General features: G+C 45.9%; 1 protein-coding gene across 1 annotated transcript in view; it reads right to left on the bottom strand.

Moving 5' to 3' along the window:
- Window positions 1-23,695, bottom strand: part of Slc6a13 (solute carrier family 6 member 13) — a 51,646-nt gene that overhangs the window by 2,305 nt on the left and 25,646 nt on the right. Inside the window, exons 3-13 of the mRNA XM_008847086.2 lie at window positions 20,713-20,847; window positions 16,559-16,699; window positions 12,508-12,592; window positions 11,695-11,827; window positions 10,777-10,911; window positions 4,277-4,380; window positions 3,281-3,405; window positions 2,218-2,330; window positions 1,761-1,898; window positions 1,030-1,132; window positions 558-658 (exon numbers count right to left, since the gene is read on the bottom strand). Of these exons, the coding sequence (XP_008845308.1) occupies window positions 558-658; window positions 1,030-1,132; window positions 1,761-1,898; window positions 2,218-2,330; window positions 3,281-3,405; window positions 4,277-4,380; window positions 10,777-10,911; window positions 11,695-11,827; window positions 12,508-12,592; window positions 16,559-16,699; window positions 20,713-20,847 (1,313 nt within the window). The remainder of the gene's footprint in view (window positions 1-557; window positions 659-1,029; window positions 1,133-1,760; window positions 1,899-2,217; window positions 2,331-3,280; window positions 3,406-4,276; window positions 4,381-10,776; window positions 10,912-11,694; window positions 11,828-12,507; window positions 12,593-16,558; window positions 16,700-20,712; window positions 20,848-23,695) is intronic.

The following is a 23,695-nucleotide window of genomic DNA, read 5'->3' as shown; positions in this document are numbered from 1 at the left end:
CTCTGGCCTTCGATGGTATCAAGCATGCATGTGGTACACACACATACATTCAGGTGAAACATTCATATACATAAAATAAAAATAAATACTTTTTAAATTAGTATGGCAGTGACACTTATCCCTTGAGATGCTGAAACAGTGACTATGTGTCAAGCACTCTGAACCAGCCGGTTGTGACTGCTGTGCTTACCAGTATAATTCTGAGCAGTCCAGTATTGGGTACCAGCCTTACCTAGCCCAGTATTGGGTACCACCCTTACCTAGGACATCAGTCTCACACTGGGCTCTTAGTCAACCCATCTGACAGCCCTGGGCCTGTTTATTCCTCTATGACATGGAAAGGTAGACTCTGTCTCATTTAAGCCCCAGTGAGGGGATATATGAAAATCTAAGATGATTTTCAACTCCATTCTAGAGGAATTCATTCTAAAGCTAAGGGCTTGATGCTGCATCTCTCTCTCTCTCTCTCTCTCTCTCTCTCTCTCTCTCTCTCTCTCTCTTTCTCTCTCCCCTCCTCCCTCCCCCCTTCTGCCTTTACCCCTGCAGGGTTCCCTTACCGTGCACACAGCTGGGGTAAAAAAGAGCCAGCAATATTTGATAAGAGGCCATGGCTTGTACCCAATCATATCCTCAACGTTGTCATAGAAGCGCCTGGCTCCTGCCATGGAGAAGAGACAGAAGTGGGACAGAAGACAGAAGACACACTTCAGGCTATGGGGGTCAGGATGGGACCAAGCAAACTAGGATAGGAAAGGACAAATAAGCAAGAGAGGTCATGACAGTCTTCTGAAAGCATAGCTAGAGGAAGCACCTGGCTAAGAGCCACTGGCATAAACATCACAGGAAAGGAAAAAACAGCAATGCTGTCAAAGGGTTCAGATAGGACAAGATGTTTGTTGGACCCCAGGGTAGTCTAAGTGCAGCTGTGATAGGGAAAAGTGGATGTGAGCAGCAGGTGTCTCCTTTTGTCTGAGAATGCTGGGATGGAGGAGCATGCCAGGGTCTGAGCCCAGGGGTGAATCCACTCACCATAAACCCAGCCCACACAGAGGGACTCAAAGATGGCCACGAAGAGGAGACACATGCCACTGGCTGCGTAGTAGTCGAAGAGTTGAAACACATACATGCCACCCTGCATGGGAGATTATTGGGAAGAAGCAGATGGGCTGACCCCTGTGCCCCACAGCCTAATGGGGCAGAGGTGGCAAGGACCACAGGAGGTGATCTAAGGTGGGAACACGGAAGCCGTAAAGCCCTGAGCAGATATGGACAGTAGCTGCATTTTATCACCACTTTTGGATGGAAGACGGGTGAATCAGACAGCTGTTATTAAGATGTCCCTGAGAATATTTAGGGGGGGGGACCCAGAAGCTTGAGTAGTCTTTGGGGGAAGGATTAGGATGCGTTGTCACTGAGCATCTCAAATTTGTAAGCTCTATCAACTCTTTTCCATTATGACACCAACAGAGAGCCACCCATATCCAGGTCCCCCTCTCCCTTGAGGTCATTCCTGGGAAAGCACAGGATCTCACCAGAGAGCTAGTTTTTCCCATTCCAAGGCCTTCCACTCATTCTTTCCATGTGTTCTCAGTTACCCTGGAGTCAAATTACCCAACTACCAGCCATTCTATGGGAGTCGAAGCCGGGAGTCCAAAGCCCAGATGATCCAGAACGCCTGCCCTGTGGTCCCACCCAGCAGATGGCAGTTGTCTGCCTGGCTCCTCCTCCTCAGGGCCCCTTCCAGACTCCCAGACTCTCACCTCTGTGAGCATGACCAGGCCAATGAGGAAGGAGATGACAGACACTACAAGAATGAGGATCTCCCTCCGGTTCTTCTTACGGAACTTCCGGGGATACATGTCCACAAGCGCTGTCACCAGGCTCTCTACGCACACAAACTGGATGAGAAGGCAAGAGAAAGCAGGGGGGGGAGAGCTCCCACAACAGGCCCTGTCAGCCAGCACCAACTTCCTGCTCCAGAGTTAGCCAGCAGCCACCCTGTCCAGCCCCAAGAGTGGTTATCTTTGCATATGGGTCTGAGCTGATGAGCTGACCCCACCCTGAAAGCTCTTCTGGGTCCCTGGGAGGGTATCCACTTCTGACATTCACTGGGTTCCCAACTATTTAAGGTCTCACGGGGCCTAAGGCTCACCTGTTGCCCTCCACTCTCCTGACCACCCACTCATCCCTCAGGCTTGAGCGGGCCATCTCTGATACCTGGCTATCTAGTCCCAGGAGAACGACCATGAAGAAGAAACAGCAGGCCCACAGAGGTGAGAAGGGCAACATCACCACAGCTCGAGGGTAGGCGATGAAAGCCAGGCCAGGGCCTATGGCAGGAGTAGAGGAACACAGCCTGAGACAGCTCCAAGCCTCTGCAACCCCAGGGCCTCCCAGGATGGGGCCATGAAATAACAGAGCTAGAAGAAACTTCCCCAAAGTTACCACCACCACCACCATCTTGACACAAGACGAGCCACCCAAACCCCTTCTAATGGTCCCCAGTCTGCAAGTCATCACTCACTCCGTCTTCACTGGCAAGCGCAGACCTAGAGGTCCTACCAATAAAGGAACTTGTGTTTAAAAGGGGTTCTGAGCCTCCAGCTCTAAACCAGAACTCTAAAGCTAAGAATGAGTTCTGAGGGCAGCAGGTCAAACAAATCTGGAAGCCCGCCTGAGGGAAAGCAAGAGGAAGTGGTGGGGGAGCTGGGGAAAGGCAGTGGCTTCGCTGTGCTGACAACTGTAGCAAAGGAAACTCCTCTGGGCCTGGATTTGGTCTAGGCCTACAGTTTACCATGGTTGTCCTTAAAGCCTTTTCTGACCCTACCATGAGTGATCAGTTTTAGAACACCATTGATTGCCACAGTACCTCTCAAATCAATGCTCCTCTCCACCAACTGACAAGAAGAGGTTCACCTGCTGAAGCCTAATTAAACCATAGGAAGCCTCCTCTAAAAGGTCAAGGGCACCCAGTTCCCACAGTAGTGCAGCGGAGACAGAGGTGGTACAAGTTTCACATGGTTTACACCAAATGGTACAGACTGAAGGCTTCAAATAGTATGTGCCAAATATAGGATGAGGCTCCTTTATCCAAAATGCTTTGGACTTTTTTGGAGTTGGAAATATTTACCAAACTTACTAGTTAGGCTTCCTCTACTTTGAAGTTCTGAAATACTCCCAAATTAGAAACTTTTTGAGCATCCCTTCTGGGTCCTGACTGGCAAAAGTGCAAACCAGGCTTACAGAAACTACTGCCCTCAGCCCTCCCCAGTGTACCTACCCGACTCAGCAACCTCAGATATGGGCACACCCTGCTCCTGAGACATGAAACCCAGGATGGAAAAGATGGCAAACCCCGCCACGAAGCTGGTGCCGCTGTTGAGGAAGCAGAGGGCGATGCAGTCCCTGTAGGGGTACAGGTGGGAGAAGGAGGCAACCAGCTGGGTCAGAAAAGAGCTGCCCTAAAGCCTGGCCTTCCTGTGAGGGAGCTAACAGGAACCCCAGGGAGCACAGCCTCTCCCACAGTTGCGGAGGCCAAGGGTGCGGCTGCCTGGCAGAATTCACACTGTTCAAATAGTGTGAATTCTAGCTCTGGACTCCAGCTTTTACCCCCTACTAGCCCAGATATGAAATAAACTAAGGTGGTCCTGAAAGAATAATGCCATTAGTAAAACTCATCTAAACATCTGCGGCCACTCTGTCACCTCCATCCTGCCGTATCTCTACTATACTTCTGGGGAACCTACCACTTCTAAGATGAGTCCACTTGCCTTGGGCTCCAATAATCCCAAACAATAAATAATTCTTAAACACCCCAATTTGGTCTTGAAATGCACAACAGACAGCTAATATTAAAGCCAGCTTAAATTCTCTGAGTATGAATCCGGTAGGCAGGAGAAAGGGAACATAAAATAAAGGGGCACCTCTGGAAGGTGTGTGGGCAGGGAATTCATCATCTGCCAGGTAGAGTCCCCAACACTGAGCTGCCAATACGCATTAATAATTGCTTTCCAGGCTTGCTGGCCTAACTCTCCTGTACCTATGAACCTTTCATAAAGACACCTTTCATAGACACCCAGACAGGCTGGGTGCTGCATGTGGTCTTCCAGCCAATCACAACTATTCCACCCTTTAAGAAGCAATCCTCTCCCCATCCTAGAGTCTGCTATGATGTCCCCATAGCCTTAGGGTACTAAGATGTGGTGCAGATGGAGCAGGTTCATGTGTTAGTATAGCTCACCCTGATCTAGCTTGGCTAGAGGGGCAAGAGACTCACCTGTAGCAGTTGTTGTGATACTTGTTGTAGCTGCCCAGGGCCGTGAGACACCCCAGACAGATGGCAAAGGAGAAGAAGATCTGGGTGCCTGCATCCATCCACACCTACACAAGGAAAAGGAGGAAACTGAACTACAGGAAGGCCCGGGCATCTGAATCTCCGTGGAAGGAGACTGGTATAGCCAGGCCCTAGCTAGGAACGGTGGTAGACCTGTCCCCAGCCCGACAGGGAGCCCTGGGCCACTGCTCACCTGGTGGCTCTCCTCCCTGGCCCCTACATGGAACCTCTTGGATACCATCAGGACAGAGCAGATGTTAGGCATTCAAAAAGGCTAAAGAGGGCATAGTGGAGGGGGTGAGAGAGGGTTCTAATGCAAAGGTAGGTCTGGTATTGAGTAGTCAGTCACAGGTATAAAACCTTTGGTTCTGCCCCATGTCCTTCTATCTCAAGGTTCATGGCAGTATGACCAATGGAAAGGCATTTTTAGGGATGTGGAGTCCTTAATATCAAAGCCATCTCATGCTTATAGCTTTGTTCCAGAGCCCTCTCTGTGTCTGAAAAGCAGATTAAGTAGTCCTTCACTTATAAAATGTCCAGAGGATAAATGGGAAGCATCTGGGAAGCAGGAAATCTCCCTCCCTCCCTGCTATGCTAGGAGTCACTATCACTGTTATCTCAGCTGCCTGACCCGGCCTTGCATCTTGTGGTTTAGAGCTAACAGCTAGAAAAATATCTCAAAGAGAAGATCAAGGCACAAGACTAAGCCACCCTGCAGGGCTTCAGGAGGTGGGCTCTGGGGGGCTATAGCCCTCTCGTCTCCCATTATTTCCTTCCACTGATAACAGCCTTCAATCCACCCCTCCCCCTGTCCTGCACCAAACCATCCTCAGTCCCTCTTGTCTTTCCCTGCCTCCTTAATCATAAGCACCATAACCACCACCCTCAGTCCCAACAGCCCCTGGAAAATTCTTATCACGCTCAGCCTTACTCAAGTGCCCATCTTCCGTTGCATGGTCAGGTCTAGGGGAGCCACAGGCAGGTTACCATCTCAGAATCACACCAGCTTCTCAGCCAGCATCCCTAGCTGAGACTCTGAGTCTCAAATGCTGGAGGAGAACCCAGAACTCGCACCGTTTTCAAAGCTCCCTGGTGATCCTAACAAACAGACACAGGATTACTGTCATATGACCTTTGAGAACTGGCATCAGGTACAGGCCACTTATCTTCCTCATTATATTCCCGTCTCTACAAGCATGGGGACCAAATGGAGAGATCGTGGGGGAGAAGGGGGAAAGTCTGTAGCCTTCTGTCCCTTCTGCTCACTGAGAAGCCCTTCTAGGGAAATCCAACAAGAACAGGAATCATAGAGGAGGATCAAGGGGGCCAGAGCTCACCAAGCAACAGTACAGGAATTGGAAGGCACTGGGTAGTCTTTATAACCATGAGGGAAAATTGCAATGGAGAAAATCAATAGGACTGAGGATCTGTGCCACCAGCTAGACAAGGAGAGGGCAGGATTTAAAAACAGATCCCCAAGGACAGATGAGATTTTGAGATTCAGAGATGCCACATATGTATGGCTCTTTCTTCAAGAGGGTTCAAATCTTCTGCTCTCCTACAACTGTGCCCCAGTGATCTCAAGGAAACACAGTGACCTCTGGGACTGTTCTGTCTTATTACTCTGTAGGTTCTAAGCCACTTCAAAAGTGGTACTTTCAGCCAACATCATGAACCTGAACAGAGTGGGTTTCTCTAGGGCTGGAGATGTGAAGGGCTGAGATTCTAGTAGAGCTGTCAAGATGCCAGGTGTTCTCTCTCTCTCCCAAATAGGCCATCTGGGCCTTGCCCATACAGCCTGTAAGCCTCTCCACCTTGAACTTTTACCCCATGCCTCACAGTGCATTGTCCCCAGGTTACAAGGACACTCCTATGTGCCCGCAGAGACAGTGTGATGGCCCCCATGCAGGCAGTGGCTCCATCCTGTGACCATGCATATTTGTAAACTTGGATTTGGGAAGAAATCATAGTAAAAACATGACTTGGCTATTTGCCTCACCCAGCAGAGGTTGGGGATAGGGGAGTAGACTGGGCAGTGTCAAGAGAGAGGTTAAGGAGAACAGAGAAGCCTGCCACAGGAGGGCCAGAGGCCGTAGCTCAAGGGTCAAGTATGGCTTTTGACAAAAGCCCTCTAGCTGTGAGTTTGGCATGCCAAGCGTTCTGTGCAGCTGCAGCACATCAAGCCTGCTGGGGTAGGGGAATGGAACAGGGGGAAGGTCAGGGGGAGGCTGCAGGAACACACAGAGCAAGCTGTTCTGTTCCCATAACAGGCACCCCACTTGCTGTTCATTCCAGACACCCTGGGTTCCAGAACAAAACTCTGATGTATCTTGAACTGGGGCAGAAGACGACCCAGAAAAAATGAAGGAAAACCCTTGGTGGAGTATAGGTAAAAAAGAGATCTTTGAGGGGAGAGAGAAAGAGCGAGACCTTAGAAGATCCAGAAATAATGCTTTCAATGGTAAGTCCAACCCTCAGGTTTGTGAGTAATTTGTCTGCCATTCTTAGAAAGGCAATGGTGTATAATGGATGATCGTAGTCAAATGATCTAGGCTCCAGTCCTGCCTCTATTCATGACTGACTGATCTTAGACAAGTCATTTAACCTCTCTGTTCTCTGATCTTAGGCAATCATTTAACCTTCCTGTTCTCATCAGAAAAAGTAGTACAATCAAAATAATTTATGCAAAACGCCAAACGTGAATAAATATTCTAGCTTTGAATAATAAAAAGCAGGCCTTAGACCTCTCAAATAATTCACAGGATTTGAGCTGGACATGATGGTACATGCTTTATAATCCCAGCATTTGGGAGGTGGAAGCAGAAGAATCAGGAGTTCAAGGTCATCCTTGATTACAAAGCAAGTTCCAGCCAGCCTGGGCAACAGGAGACCCTGTCTCAAAAAATAAAAAAATAAATAAAAATTAAAAAATGTTTTAAAACATAGATTTTGGAAAAGATCAAACAGCAACCCCCAATGAGTACCCAGGACCAAACCCACCCTTGTCACATGTTAATTTCTGCTTCTCTACAAGTCTTTTCCTTTTTCTAAGAAGCTTCCTTGTTTCCATCTGTAAAATGAGGCCAACACCTGACTCAGGGCTCCTTTCAAGCCTGTTGGGCACTCAGCCTGGTGCCTGGTGGGTGATGAGTGTATTGCTGCTGCTATTGTTTTAAAAAAAATTACTCATTTTTCACTGATAATAAGGTGACATGGCTGTCACTGGATTACACCAAAATAAAAAACCAGTTTTGATCCATGGTTACAACACACCCCCCACTCCATCATTATAGTTGCAACATGGGGCGGGGGCCGGTAAAAGTCTGCAGGGCTCTTGGGACAGCTTACTCTCACTCCTGCCCTTATTCATCTACCAAAGTTCAGTAGAACAAGAGGTCAAGATGAGGGAAAGAGACACGTGGCCTGAGTAGAGCAGGTGTTGTGTTCCTAAGAGCCAGTCCCCAGCATGAGCCCCGGAGCCTGGGAAAGGCAGGAACCCAGCCAGCACTCAGCACGCCTGACAGAGAGGTGGAAATGAGAGAGGAACCCAGCAGTCTCCACTGGCTTTTGGCCTGGGCTCCTGGCAGGAGAGATGCCTTCAATCTTTGTACTGCCTAGTGGGGATTCTGTACCTTCCTCAAGTGCCAGGCAAACACCAGTTGGAATGATCACACTTCAAGGAGTGCCAACTAGATTCAATTAGGGCCTAGCAGGGTGTCCCACCCTGCAGGTGCTGTTCAGTGCATGGTGACAAGGCCTACCTTTGGCATAGGAATGGAACAAGGCTGCTTTTGAAATGACTCCCTGCCCACAGTCACAAAGCCTGTGGAACATACATGCTCTCTACACACCTACAGTCGCCTGGGGTTAGAGGGATGGCAACAGAGGAGCAGCTTTCAATAAGCCTTACTCTCCAAGGTAACCCAGACATGGCTTCATGAACTCTCAGAGTCGAAGGGCTGCCTGGCCCACACTCCTGTCTGCTGGAAGTTATTTTATACCAAACCAAACATTGCACCCAAAAAGGCCTGGCACAGAATGCAGCTCAACATTTCTTTGCTGAGTGAGCTGTGCAAGAATCAAGGATGAACAGATCTTGCCTTCAAGAGGAGATCAGAAAGGGTGTGGGGTTTGTCACCATCCCAATCAGCTTCCAGTTGGAGGTGTCTTCCAAGATAGAAGATTCCTAAATCTCTCAAGTGAGGTAGAGAGCTTGCCTAGCATGGATGAAGCCCTGGACTTAGTCCCCAGTACAAAATCTTTAAGGTCTCAAGGCCTCAATTTCTTTACATATAAAGTGGAAATAACATTAATATGCTGTGAGGATGAGCTGAAATAAAAAACATTAATTTCTTGGAGCTAGAGATGGGTCAGCAGTTAAAAGCACTGGCTGCTCTTGCAGAGGACCTGGGTTCGGTTCCCAGCACCCACACGGTGGCTAACAGCCATTCTAACTCCAATTCCAGGCAGTCTGATGCCCTCTTCTGACTTCCATGAACATTGCATAACACAGGTACACTTACATACATGCAGGCAAAACACTCAAGCACATTAAAATAATAAAATATTTTAAAAAATAAATTTCTTAATGGTACCAGGGATGTAACAGTGGCTCACTATAAACAGCTGATCAGGGCAAAGCCACAATACCAGGCTTCTCTCTCGTTTTGTCTTTCAGCTGACCAGCCTAACTTTTCTTCTTACTGCCGGTCCTACCTGCAGTAAAGCCGAGCTTGCACTGCAGGTCCACTCCTCTGCCACTTCAGAACCTCAAGGGCTCCCTCCTGCATGGTGGATCTAAGATAGATGTCCCCCGGCCTTTCAGGCTTCCTCACACTGCTGCCCTAGCATCCTTCTGCTTGGTGCCCAGTCTCCATCACTAACATTTGGTTTCAGGTAAGGTCAAAGAGTTTCTGATGCATGAAAGAAAAATAACACTCAAGTACTGTGTGTGCCCTGGGACCACAGTCTGCTCATCTGTGCAGTAAGGAGGTTTTACTAGCTAAGCTCCAGGGTTCTGGAAGCTTCAGCAGCTCTGCTCCTATGTTTTGGCTCTACAGTCTGCCTGAGCCCTGGAGTCCCATGTGGCAAGGGTATGGTAACCTGTATCTCTGTGGTATGGGAGAAACTAGAGAGGGGAAGAAAAAGCTCGCATACCACAGGAAGACTCGGGACCAAGCTGCTTGAGTCGGGGAGATCCCTGACCAGGGCTGGCCTGGCTTCTTCTAAGAGGCATGGCTGTCCCAGGAAAAGACTCAACTTCTCCAGGTGAAGCTAAAGACTTGGGAATGGTTCGGCTTCTGGTTCAACCCAAATTCTGCCCAAACAGGAATTGTTGCCTCAGGTCAGGGGAACTCTGAGCACTGTGTCCATCCCTAGCCTTGCTCTCTTCCAGAAACTTCTGAGACAGTGTTGGTGCCTTGCTATTTTCAGCCACTTGAAAGGCCAGCCAATAGTTGTTGGGGTTTTTTTGTTTTTGTTTTGTTTTTTGAGGGGCGTGGTCTCATTACGTAGACCCAAGATAGCCTTAAATTCCCTATGACATAATCCAGACAGTTCTTGAACTCTTGATCCTCCAGTGCTGGGATTACAAGTGTGTGCCATGCCCAGCTCCATTCAACAGTCTTTTAGATGATGGGAGCCACCTGCCCTCATGTCTTTTGGGGATCCTTGAACTGATACAGAAAGCCCCCAACAACCAAAAGGACCATCTCTGACTTATACACCTGTTCCCCCATCCATGCCCAAAAGGCACAGTCAGTGCATGACACTAGGTCACAGTCTCCAGGTCCCTGCCTGTTTGGCCAGACTTCAAAATGGCTGCCAGGGAGAAGCAAGGAGGACACCTGTCACAGGCAGGGGCTGCCCACACGGGCTGTTCCCTTCTCCCTCCCTGTGCAAAGCAGGACCCCCTCTTTGGACACTGTGAAGTCACAGAGGGAGGACTGTGAAAAGAGACAACTGACAGGAAACTTGACTCCATCCCAGCTGCTGTGGGAGGAGCCAGAAGCAGAGACTGAAGGGTTGGATCACAAGGCCAGAGAGAGGGCACCACAGGGCAGAGGCAGGCAGCAGTTTGAGGGGCAGAGAGAGAAGCAGCTCAGGAGGAAACATGGAATTTGAGAATGAAGAAAATGGGTAGACGGAAGAGAAGGGGACACTGCCTGCCAGCAAAGGTGTGTAGTGAGGTATTTGTCATGCCCAAGAATTACGGCCAGGGCCCCAAACCCCCTGGGTAGCTGTGGACCAAGAAGGGACTGTGTCGGGCACCTCATCACAAACAGTTGCTAGCAGATACCTGCAGAAGGGTGCACCCCTCATCACTACCACTGACCACCCACTACCACCTCCACAGGTGCCCCTGGGACCATTGGAAGGCTGGGATACCCCATGTACCTCAAGCACCTCCAGAGCCACGTGGTAGCCCTGTCATGGCCTCTTACCTGGGGATCCCATAGACGTGTGATGTTGGGGTACAGGTAAAATTGAATTCCTTGGGCTGCTCCAGGCAGCGTGACTCCTCGAATTAACAGGACCACCAACATGAGGTAGGGGAAAGTGGCAGTAAAGTACACCACCTGGTCAAGGTAGAGGAGAGGCAAGGAATGAATAAGGAAATGAGGAGCACCCCAGAGTTCCCGCAGGGAAAGATGCCCCACCTCACAGAGAAGGTCAGCAGTTCCCTTCCTGATCCTCCCTCACCCACACCCCCACAGCTGTTCAGTTCCATTGCCAGGCCTTGGGCCACTACTCAACTCTCCTGCCCAGCCCCCGCCCCATGCTATTCAATATTTGTGGAGTGACTAGGTGAACAGAAGCATTTGCCAACACAAGTGCTTAGAACTAGAGCAAGGATGTCTGGTATGCAAAGATCTACTGCACATGTGATCCCTTCCTCACAGAGGCAGTCAGATTAGAAAAAAAAAAAAAAAACTTTGTGAGAGGCCTCCAGGACAGCAGGAGTCCAGAAGGACTTGGGACACCCTGACCCCCAACACCTCATATTCTCTAGGGCAAAGAAAGTCAAAATTCTTGAATCATTTTGAGGTGTGTGGTCTAATGGCATTCTCTATTTACTGAACTGTGTGTTTCATGAAATTGGGAATCATGGGCTCTGTTCAGTTTGTAGGATGTTCATGCACACTATAAATTCCAAACTGGAGTTTCTCTGGAATGTTCTTGCTCCCATTTATCTCCTAGAAGTACAAAGATGGAACCCAGGAGAGACATAGAACCAAGAAAGGGAGCCACATAAACTATTTACCTAATCATTCCCTCTTGTCCTGACTAGGCTAAACAGAGCACCTGGGAAGGCGGACTGTCCTAGGATGGGAAGGAACAGGAGCTTTCCAAGCACAGACCTTGCCCGTGGACTTGACCCCTTTCCAGATGCAGAAGTAGCAGATGACCCAGGCGAGCAGAAGGCACAGGACCAATTCCCAGCGCAGGGACCCCAGATGCTGGATGCCATCTGAGATTTTCAGGACCCGCCTCCTAGGAGAGAAGGATGTAGCCTAGACACTTTCTTGCAGTTTTTTTCCCTTCTTTCCTTCCTTCCTCCTTTCCATCCTTCTTTCCTTCCTTCCTTCCTTCCTTCCTTCCTTCCTTCCTTCCTTCCTTTCCTCCCTCCTTTCCTCCTTTTCTTCCCTGCAAATCCAGGGCCACAAACAAGCTAGGCAATCACCCCAGCCTTCTGGGTACATGTATGGGCAGGAAAGCCACACCTCCAAGCTCTAAAGGGCTTATGAGGGCTTTGTGCTGGGGCTTACAAGGCTCCCCTTTGCACAGAGACAGAGATAAACCTAAAGTGTAGGAAACATATATTGTGTCCAGGTCAGTTTGCTTGGAGTATTCACTAAGCGCAAGGAAGGAGGTGCAAACATAAACTTTCTCAACCAAGTTTATCAGTAAGATACCAGGGATCAAATAGTATTTGGGAGTAGGGTCCAGATAAAATGCAGCACCTGTAACTGGAGAGGAGGGTGGTTAGAAGGGTGGGGACACGGACATTCTCTAACATGAGAATTACAAAGTTCATCTAAGAAGAGTCCTGTATTAACCGCAGTACAGGTACCACAGAACTAAGACACATAGATGCTTTCCTGGGAGCCCCACTCCAGGCTGTTCTTTGGAATACACAGTCACATTCAGATGGTGAAAAGGGCCTCACTTACTCCCAGAACTCGATAACAGGTGAGGTGGCATTTTCAGAGGTCACATTCAGGGAACCATTGGTCTTCTGGAACTCCACGCAGTTCTCTACCCATGAGTCCCAGGGAAAGAAGAAAGAGAAATCTCATCAGTCAACATTTGGCATGACCACAGAGGACAGGGTCAGCATGAGGTGGTTGGAAGACCCTGGGCTGGAATCCTGTGAACAAAGCATCCTCTGCCGTGGAGTGGCCTCCAGCAGCCTACCTCACCTCTCCCATACACTTCCACTGGGGTGTTTGTAGACAGATTCTCGTTAAAGCCTGGTCAGGTCTCACTAGGAAAGAGGCTCTGTGTGCCAGGTAATATGATAGAAACTGTTCCTAGGAAACTGTTGCAGGTGAAGTCACAACCTTGGAGAGGTGGTAAGAATGGCTTATAAGGAAGTCACAAAGCAAAGTGACAAGAGCACAGATAGAGGGACGAGGTCAAAGAGGCTCAAATCCTGATGTTCTGAATGTCAGTTTTGTGGCCTTAGATAATGACAGTCTGGCATTCCAAGCATCACTTCCCTGATCTCAAAAATGTAAATATGAATACCCATCATGTAAGACTAATAGACAGGAAATGAAAACATGAACATGAGGGCCTGGAGAGATGGCTCAGTGGTGAAGAGTACTGGCTGCTCTTACAGAGGACGAGGTTTGAATCCCAGCACCCACATGGTAGCTAACAACTGTCTATAACTCCAGTTCCAGGGGATCCAATGTCCTCTTCTGACCTCCATGAGCCCTTGCACAACACATGTGTACTTACATACATACATGCAGGCAACACACTCATACACATAAAAAATAAAATAGAAAATAAATTTTTAAATGTTTTAAAATTTTTAAATATGAATGTAAAGCAATAAATGGAAGCTCTTCATTTCCTGCATATCACTTTGGGGTTTTATATAGTGTTGATATTCTTTTTAACATTTTATCAGCATAATAATCTTAGAAAATATAAAGACAGATTTTGTTGGAGCTAGCAAGATGGCTCAGTGGGTAAAGGTGCTTATTGCCAAGCCTGATGACCTGAGTTCAAACCCTTAACCCACATAGTGAGAGAACTGAAGCCTGCAAGTTGTCCTCTGACCTCTATACCTGTGCAATAGCACACACACACTCATACAGATACACACACAAAACAAGCAAATAAATGAATAAATAAATAACTGTAGACATTTTTTTAAAAGATAAATACTGGTTTCCTCATTGTACATATGGAAAAAAAATGAATCTTTCTAGAAGCGATCATCACAGCTCATAAATGACCAAGTGTAGACTGGAATCCAGGTCAGCAAACTGTCTACTTTGTGCCCCTAAGTTTCCAGGTGCACATCAAGGGCTTTTGCACTCACTGTCCCACCACTGTAGTGCCCACTTCCTGTGCTAGTTAGTTTTTCTCAACTTGACACACACTAGAGAAACTTGAGAAAAGGGAACCTCAGTTAAGGAATTTCCTTCATTGACTTGGCCTGTGGCCATGTCTGTGTGTCTGTTTCCTAATTGGTAATTGAAGCAAAAGGGCCCAGCCCACCGTGGGTGGTGTTGTCCCTAGGCAGGTGACCTGAGCTATATATGTATTTCCCCCATAACTCTTCTACAGCATAATGTGTACTACTTTCTTCTGTATTTCCTATCTGTGTTGTACACTGTCTGCCTCCCTCCACTCAATGACAGGTCCAGAAGGGTGAGACTTTTTACTTTTGTGCACTATCAGTCCCACGGCTTAGACCAGAGCCTGACAGTAGGCACTCAACAAATGCCTGGGGATTGAATGCTGGTGGAGCTATGCTGCTTTCCTTGAAGAAAAGTGTTATTTTATCAGGACAGGACATGATGACATGCTATTCAAGTTGCCAAGGTTTACATAAATCAGATCCCCAAAGAGAAGTATCAAAAATGTCTAGAAAAGAAAAACTAGAATCATCACTCTGCAATCAAGCCAGGAGTAAACAGGCTAACAGCTCTGAAAACAAAAGCCCCAGCTTTGCAGCAGAACTCCCTGAGGTTTATTTCTAGGCTCTGTTGTTCACTGCTGGACAAGCTGGTTGTTAAGGGTGATTCAGTACACACGGGTATAAGAGAAAACGGAAATTGCATATTGTATGAAAATATTAGAATAAAATGCATTTTTCTATCTTTCAACAATTTTTAGGATTTTATTTGTTCAGGGTTTTTGTTTGTTTGGAGGACAGGTTTGGGGCTTTGTTTATTTCTCACTCTGTATCCCTGTCTAACCTGGACAAAGCACCTTTCCTGCCTCATAATGTTTTCCAGCTAGGGGGACAACATCAGAAACTTCCAAAGGAGGACGTGCCCAGGAGGGTTAAGGTCAGTGCAGGGCTGGGGGAAGTACAAGGCCGGGCACAGTGCAGGGCCAAGGTCAGTGCAGCACCAAGGGGTCAGTGCAAGACTGCCAATACATTTGTGAGGAGCCTACTGCAATCTTGGGGTGTCAGGACAGGTACCTCTAAGATTTGACCTTTCACTAAGCAAAGATGACGGAATAGAGGTGGTGGCCCAGATGGTTAAGGGCCTGTCTGAGAAGGAAGTGTGAGGCAGTAGACCAAGGACTGTGGTGGTGAGACAGGAAGAGCAGGCAGGGCCCAGATCCTGAAGTGTACTGAATGCTATGGTCCACTTAGCAAGTCAGGGATTCGAACTCCAGTTTAGGACCAAGTGACTTCTCTGTGTAAGAATGCATTGATTGGGGCTGGAGAGATGGCTCAGCGGTTAAGAGTACTGATTGCTCTTGCAGAAGACCCGGGTTCAATTCCCAGCACCCACATGGCGGCTACAAACCATCCTTAACTCCAGTTCCAGGGGAATCCGAAGCCCTCTTCTGACCTCTATGGCATTGCACAACACAGGTGCACTCACATACATGCAGGAAATACACTCATACACACGGGGCTGGAGAGATGGCTCAGCGGTTAAGAGTACTGATTGCTCTTGCAGAAGACCCGGGTTCAATTCCCAGCACCCACATGGCGGCTACAAACCATCCTTAACTCCAGTTCCAGGGGAATCCGAAGCCCTCTTCTGACCTCTATGGCATTGCACAACACAGGTGCACTCACATACATGCAGGCAATACACTCATACACACGAAATAAAAATAATAAGCAAAATATTTTTTAAAAGAATGCATTGATCATGGCCATTGCCACTTTAAACGGTCTCTAAAAGAGAATTGGACTGTGACATGTAGCAATGAGAGCCAAGCAGAACAGAGGCCAGCACATTCTTCATCTGTGCTATCTGACAGGGGCACCATTAGCTCAGGTGGGCACTTAAAGTGAAATTTTTAAATTCTGTCCCTCAGAAACCCTAGCCACATTTCAAGTGCTCAGTGGCTACAGACAGAACAGACAATACAGCAGGACTATCCTCACGTCGGAGCTGTTAGACAGACCCACCTTGGATATTTTGTCATTGTCATTGCTTTTGGTATGTCAAATTCTGTGTTCCATTACTCTGGGCTGCCCCCACAGCCTTATAAGCACACAAGTTAATTGCTATTATAAATTATATTGATGATGTGCAAAACAGCTCATTCCCTCATTAAGCCCAGATGAATTACAAGTTTGAAAAACTTAAAATAGTATCATAAAGAAGATAGGAAAATTAAATATCGACACATATAGCCAACTGGCCATATTTCAAATTCATGTTTCAAAACATGACAAAAGAAGTCAGTTCTATTTGCATAGTGTGTGAATAGAATGCATAGTTTTTGAAAGTCTGTGACAAGTTTCTTGTGGTGCTGGTAAATTCTTACACTGGAGGACAGTGTTGGAGGAGGAAACCGGGACCTTACATGCACACCGGGGGCATACTCTGTCTCTTAAGCTACCTCCCAGCCCCTTACTCTTACTCTTAAAATTTCTGTTATCTACTTGATTGATTCTGAGTCTCAAATTTGGAATAGGAATTAGATGCCTGGGATACAGGGACAATCTCACTCCTGGTTAACTGGCAGAGCAGGAAATGGGAGAAGACTCTGTGGTAGTGATCTTACCTGTATTCCACTCATGGTGGCAGCTTCCCCAGGGGAGGTCAGTGGTGAAGCTACTGAAGAGGTAGAAGAGGGCCCAGGCCAGGACGACAATGTAATAGACGTTGAGGAGGCTGACAATCATCTGCGAGGCATAGCCGATGCCTGGAGAGGGGACTGCAGCTTTGGGCTGGGACAGTGCAAAGATTCTCACACAACACCCATCCCTGTACAAGGAGGAGCTTGCACACAACTATCAGGGTCCCATAAGCAAGGCATGCTGGCCCAAGTCTCCTGACCCAGGCCTCCCACCCCAGCACCAGGAGTGGCCTATCTAAGCTCCAGCGGCCCTTGGGTAAGACCAGTACTTTTACTTTAACTCCAGCTGGCCTGGAACCCCTATGTAGACCAGACTGGCCTCAATCTCACAGAAATGTACCTGCCTCGGCTTCCCAGGTGCTAGGACTAAAGGTGTGCACCACCACACCCAGCTTACCTTATCTTCTGCTACTAATCCTGAGCTTTCATCACTGTCAGATTCTGAGTTGTTTTTTTAAATACAGAAGGCTAGCACTAGGTATGGTGACACTCACCTGTAATCTCAGCACTTAGAAGGCAGAGGCAATTGGATTAGCACACATTGAAGGCCAGCCTGGTCTACATCGTACAGGCCCTGCCTATAAATAATAAATAAATAAATAAATAGGAGCCACTCCTTCATAACAATAGTTAATTTTCCCCAGAGTTAGTCCAATATGTTTCTGAAACAAAAACACAAGAGCAGGGTGGGGAGACAGCTCAGTTAGTAGAGTGTTAGCCTTGCTGGCATGAGGACTTGAACTTGATCTCAGAACCCATGTTTTGTTTTTTTTTAAAAAAAAGTTGGATGTGGCAGCATGTGCATCTAATCCACATCTGGGGAGACAGGCAGGCACATCCCTGGAGCTTGCTGGCCAGCCAACCTAGCCTCATTGTGGCAAGTTCCAGGGTCAATAATAGACTCTGTATCAAATAAAGGATAGATGATGCCTGAGGAAGAACGTCTGAGCATCTGAGGTTGACCTCTGGTCGAGAGAGAGAGAGAGGGAAAGAGAGAGAGAGAGAGAGAAACCACATACACAGAGAGAAACAAGAAATTCACATTCTCTCTCTCTCGCACACACATACACACACACACACACACACACAGAGAGAGAGAGAGAGAGAAACAAGCAGCTCATGTATACATACATACACACACTTGAACAGAAACTGGCAATTCGCCTAGGAGAAAATATAAATACTGAATGAACATCTTTAAAATATATTCATCTCCTCTAATCACTGCAGATACATACAATGAAACAATGAGGCACCACTCTGTAGATACACTCTCAGTGATTTTTTTTTTTTTTGAGACAGTCTCCCTATGTCACCATGGCTGACCTGCAACTCACTATGTAGACCAGGCAGGCCTCAAACTCTCAGAGATCTGCCTGCCTCTGCCTCCCAAATGCTGGGATTGAAGGTATGTGCCACCATGCCCAGAAGTGATTTGTTTTGTTTATTATTTTTATTTCATGTGGATGAGTGTATTGCCTGCATGTATGTAAGTATACCTGTGTGTGCAATGCCCATAGAGGTCAGAAAAGGGCATTGAATTCCCCTGGAACTGGAGTTACAAACAGTTGTTAGCTGTCATGTGGGTGCTGGGAATCAAACCCAGGTCTTCTGCAAGAGCAGCCAGTGCTCTTAACCACTGAGCCATCTCTCTAGCCCCTGAATTTTTGTTTTTTAAGACAGAGTCTCATGTAGCTGAGGCTACCCTCTAACTTCCTGTGTAGCCCAGGTTGGTTTTGCTCTCTCAGCCCTCCTGCCGTGGTCTCCTGAGTGCTAGCATTGCAAGAGTGTGCCCCACACTGGGCTTCTTAGTGAATTCTTTTACAAATGGTCTAAGTCAGTGGTCTCCATACTTGCTAAGAAATAGAATGTAAAAAAGCTGGGCATCTGCTTCAGAAGTAGAATGTGTGCTCGACTCTGGACTCAAGCCCCACAATAAATGACCACATTTATTTGTTTACAAAAAGAAGAGAATTGTTTTTTCTAATTTTAGGTAGGAGAAAGTCACCCGTTCAGCTAACATTTCCACAGAACAATCTAATGAACCAGATCAAGAGACGTCAACTTGATCATCTTTTCGATGCCGTCATTCTACTCCTCAGAGTTTATCCCAAACAAATAATTCCACAGGGGAAAGGAGCTATCTAAATAAAACAGAGGTAACAGGAGAATGAGGAAATTTGACAAGTAATTGAAAATGAGCAAAGAGCCCCAAGCGGATATATTCACTTGATGGAAGTTTATGAATCGTTAAATGATCATAGTGCAGAAAATAAAAACAAAACAAACTAAAAAAACTAGAACATAATCATGTGTATTACACAGTAGTATATTATAAGCTCTACAGAAAGGAAAAGAAAAACTAAAATAATCCCCACCCCGCAAAAAGAAGCTGGAAACAACCCCAATATTCCTGGAGGAGTGAATGACTCAACAGATGATGGCACATCGCTATCATGGAGAGCAGTATTGAGCAAGAAGACCAGCTATTAATGCACAAACAACCTGGATGCCTTGGTAGGTGTGAAGGCCATCACGTGGAGTGAAAAAGACGGCCGCAAAGCATGTCCTAACTTTAATGTGATGTTCTCAAGTGACGGGGGTCAAAAGCAGATTGGGGTTTGCCAGAAGAGAGGCTGGACTGGAAAGAGAAAGATGAGTGTGGCCGTAGAGGAGCCGTGTGAGGGGCTGCCATGAGATGGAAATCTGGGGGTCTTGGTGGTGGTCACACAAACCCACATATATGATAAAATTAGAACTACACCCACAACTCAAAGAAGACGCAAAAAGCCATTGAAATAGTAGTAAGCTCTGTAGATGATCCCAATGTCAAACTGCAGGTTTTATTATTATACTGAAGTTCTATAAGATGTCACCCTTGGCTCCCCAAGCTGGAGAGAGGTACATGAGTCTTCTCTGCACTATCTTTATAACTTCCTATGAATCTATAATTATTTCAAAATAAAAACTTAATGAAGATCTTATGTCTATAAGAAGAGAAATAATGAAATGAATCATTCTAAGGTTTTAGGTTATTGTGTCAAAGTGGTTAAACTATTAATGAAGTATTTTTCTCATTTAAAATTCTCTTTTAAGGATCTGGAGAGATGGCTCAGCAGTTGAGAGCACTGACTGCTCTTACAGAGGACCCGGGTTCGATTCTCAGCACCCACCACATGGTGGCTAACAACTGTCCATAACTCCAGTTCCAGAGTAATCCAATGCCCTCTTCTGACCTCCACAGACATTTCACAACATGGTGCGCTTCCTTACACACATGCAGGCAATACATTCATACACATAAAATAAAAATAAATAAAATTTTTCTTAAATTCTCTTTTAAGATATTTTATAATTGGAACTGGAGAGATGGCTCAGTTGTTAAGAGCACTGGCTACACTTACAGAAGACTTGGGTTTGAATCCCAGCACCCACATGGCAGCTAACAGTTCCAGGGGATCCAAAACCCTCTTCTGTCCTTTGTGGGTACTGCATGACACAGGTGCACTTACATACATGCAGACATAACACACTCTCTTTTAAGATATTTTATAATTGGAACTGGAGAGATGGCTCAGTTGTTAAGAGCACTGGCTACACTTACAGAAGACTTGGGTTTGAATCCCAGCACCCACATGGCAGCTAACAGTTCCAGGGGATCCAAAACCCTCTTCTGTCCTTTGTGGGTACTGCATGACACAGGTGCACTTACATACATGCAGACATAACACACAATTAAATAGAAAAAAGAATAAATCAAATTTTTTTTCAATAAAATTAAAATTAAAGATATTTTATAATTGATTAAATATGTCCTTAAAATATAAAATCATTATTATAAATTTAAATGAAATACTACACATATAGTAAAATAACTTTGACCCAAAGCCTTTGCACCATCCTCATCCATTTCCCCTCATTCTCTCTGATGAATGAGGTAACTACCTCACAGACGAGTTTTAAGATGGAGACTCAAGATTTTACTTTAATCTCAGACCTGTTGCTCACCACTCACTCATCCCAAATAAGAGTTATAAGCACTATTTTATGATCCTGGAATTGGACATGGAGTTACTCACCCTCAAAGATGGGACAGATCTTCCTCCAGGCTGTGACACCTCCCTGGCTAGTGTACTGACCCAGTGCTGTCTCCAAGAAGAAGACAGGAATGCCACAGGTGAAAAGGAAGATGAGGTAGGGGATAAAGAAGGCACCTGTGGATAAAAATAGGATCCCATTACCTGCTAATCTCCTCTTCATGGTCCACATTCATCTCCACTCAATAACCATTCCGCACTGCTGGTCAGAGTCTTAGGGGTAAGGAGCACGCAAACTGCAAGAGACAGTATCTGAATGTCTGGAACCACAGCAGGGATCAAGAGGCACCACATTACCTAGGAGCTGTGTGGTCCCATGCCTTTTTTCACTGTGCAGTTTTAATAAGTGCCTACAAGGTTTACTCCTCAGTGAATAATTAGTGCCTAAGTAACCCATCACTTGTGGAAATAGGGAAATCACTGAATGATAAATACCCATAAATATTAGCACAGCCCACAGACTATAATTGTTCATTCTTTTCAAGGAAATGATTATATTAATGTCAGGTATCAGTTTTTGATTTTTAAGATTGTGTTACATAGTCCAGACTAGCCTCAAGCTCATAATCCCCTGCATCAGATTTCCAAGTGCTGGGATTACAGTCAGGGACTTTTAGCAGGCTAAAATCAGATTACCCTTTGGTAATCTTTCTGATTCTTTACCATAATCATTGCTCCTGGAAAAACTATAACTGTCATAAATTCTGGTGTTTTCTCTACATGAACCTCCATCTAACTGCCAAAGTGGACAGGGAAATTCACAGTAAAGAGAAACTTAAGAAGGAAGAACTACATGAAGGGAAATCCAGATATCCACACAGGATCCTCTAAAACTTTCAACTTGCCCTGTTCAGCATGTGTAAGGAAACTTCCTGAGGTAAGAGAAAGAACTATACAAACGAATCTGGGTACACTCAGGGTGGGGTGGCCGACCCCACACCAGAAAGAACTATTCAAAGCAATTAAAAATAATGATGCTCATCCAGTGCCTGTTCCAACTTGCCAGGCTGAATCAAGCGGAGGTACTAGGTAGCATGTGCATTCCTCAGTACTGGAGAATAGTTAGCCCTAGGCCAAAGCAACTCCAGTCCTACCTAAGGAAAGAAATGAGGAGAAACCTAAACCCAGCACACATCACAATCACACTACTGTCGTAAGAATTTTTAAGGGAAAAAAAAATCTTAAAAGTAATCAAAGGGGATAAAAAGACACATATGTACTGATGAAGAAAGATAAAGATAGCATCAAATTTATCTTTGGAAATGGCACAAGCAAGCCATAGGGGAGCATGTGCACTACAGTGATGAAGAAAATAAAAAGCTGTCAGTCTGGAATTGTATAGCCAGCAAAAGTACCATTCAAATATGAAAATGAAATAAAATCCATCACCAGCCAGACCCAGACTGCAAGAAAAGTCAAGAAAACCCTTTCTAGGGAGGGAAATGGTAACGCCACAAAGGAGTGTGGAACTTTGGAAATAGAAACTATATTTGGAAATGTGTAAGAATTGCTTTCTTGTTGCTAAAATCCTTTAAAAATAGAAATGACTTGGGACTAGAGAGATGGTAAGAGCACTCACTGGCTACTCTTGCAGAGGACCCAGGTTCAGTTTCCAGCACCCACATGGCTACTAACAAATGTCTGTAACTCCAGTTCCAGAGGCTACTAACAAATGTCTGTAACTCCAGTTCCAGAGGCTCCAACACCTTCTTCTAACCTCCATGGGCATTCTATGCCCATGATGCACTTACGTATGATACATGTAGGCAAAACACCCATACATGTAAATAGAATAACTAAATAAATAATAAATAAATAAAATAAATAAAAAGTTTTTAAAAACACAACTGACTCAACTGCCCTCTAAATACTTATGTTTATAGCCAAATAGAGTAGTATCTCTCATTCTTCATCAGAGACGCTTCTGTTTGTAGTGGGTGGAGGTTTATGTAGACTCACAACTCACCAAAATGCTGTGAATAAATGACTGTTGAGTACTCAGCCCTAAATGAGACATCTTTATCTACTACCATAACCCCCACTGCCAAGGCTCAAGACATCATGGAACAGGGGGTAGAAAGAAAGTAAAGGCCACAGGATGAGGAGCAGTGCTGTGAAGCACTGTCTTCTAGGCATAAATGGCTATCGTGCTCATGAACTCACTGTGGCTGTGATTAAGTGCAGAAGATTTGCACGAGATTAGGATCATCAATATTCTATTATGCATGGGAAATAATCATGAGTTCCCACCCCCCATGAAGGCCTATGGGCAGTTATCATTGCTGGCTGAGGGAGTGTCACTGATAACTTACCCATGTTCCAATAAATAACCTCCTGTCGTGTTCATGAGAACAACCATAATTAAACTCAATGGGTTACAGACACAAAAAGAAGACACCAGGGTAGGGATCAGGCTTGTTGAGAAAAAGGGTTTCAGTGGAAGAGAGATGATAGGAGATAGTGGGGGTGAAAATGACCAAGATTTATGTATTATGAAATTGTCACAGAAAAATAATGAAATTCAAAAAATACGACTGATTCATTAAAAATTATAATAAAGACTTTATAACAAATGGTGACTGGAGAGATGATCTGGCAGTTAAGAGCTCTGACTTCTCTTTTAAGAGGACTCAGGTTCAGGTCCCAGCACCCACATGATGGCTAACAACCATCCATAACTCTAGTTCTAGGAGATCTGATACCCTCATCTGGCCTCTGCGGGCATTGCATGAATGTGGTGCACTTGCATGCCGACAATACGTAGAAAACACATAGAAAATAATAAAGTTTAAACATGTTTTTAGGGCTAGAGAGATGACTCAGTGGTTAGAAGCACTGCTTGCTCTTGCAGAGGGCCCAGGGGTTTTTCATGACATGGATGCATTTACATACACGCACCTATGACACTTATACACATAAAATAAAAGTAAATAAATCAAATATTATTTAATTTTTTTAAATAAAA

Source organism: Nannospalax galili, unplaced genomic scaffold, assembly GCF_000622305.1.
Source record: "Nannospalax galili isolate Female #2095 unplaced genomic scaffold, S.galili_v1.0 scaffold1711, whole genome shotgun sequence".
NCBI lineage: Eukaryota > Metazoa > Chordata > Mammalia > Rodentia > Spalacidae > Nannospalax > Nannospalax galili.
The sequence above is the reverse complement of the archived record's forward strand: the minus strand, read 5'-3'. Positions and strand labels throughout refer to the sequence as shown.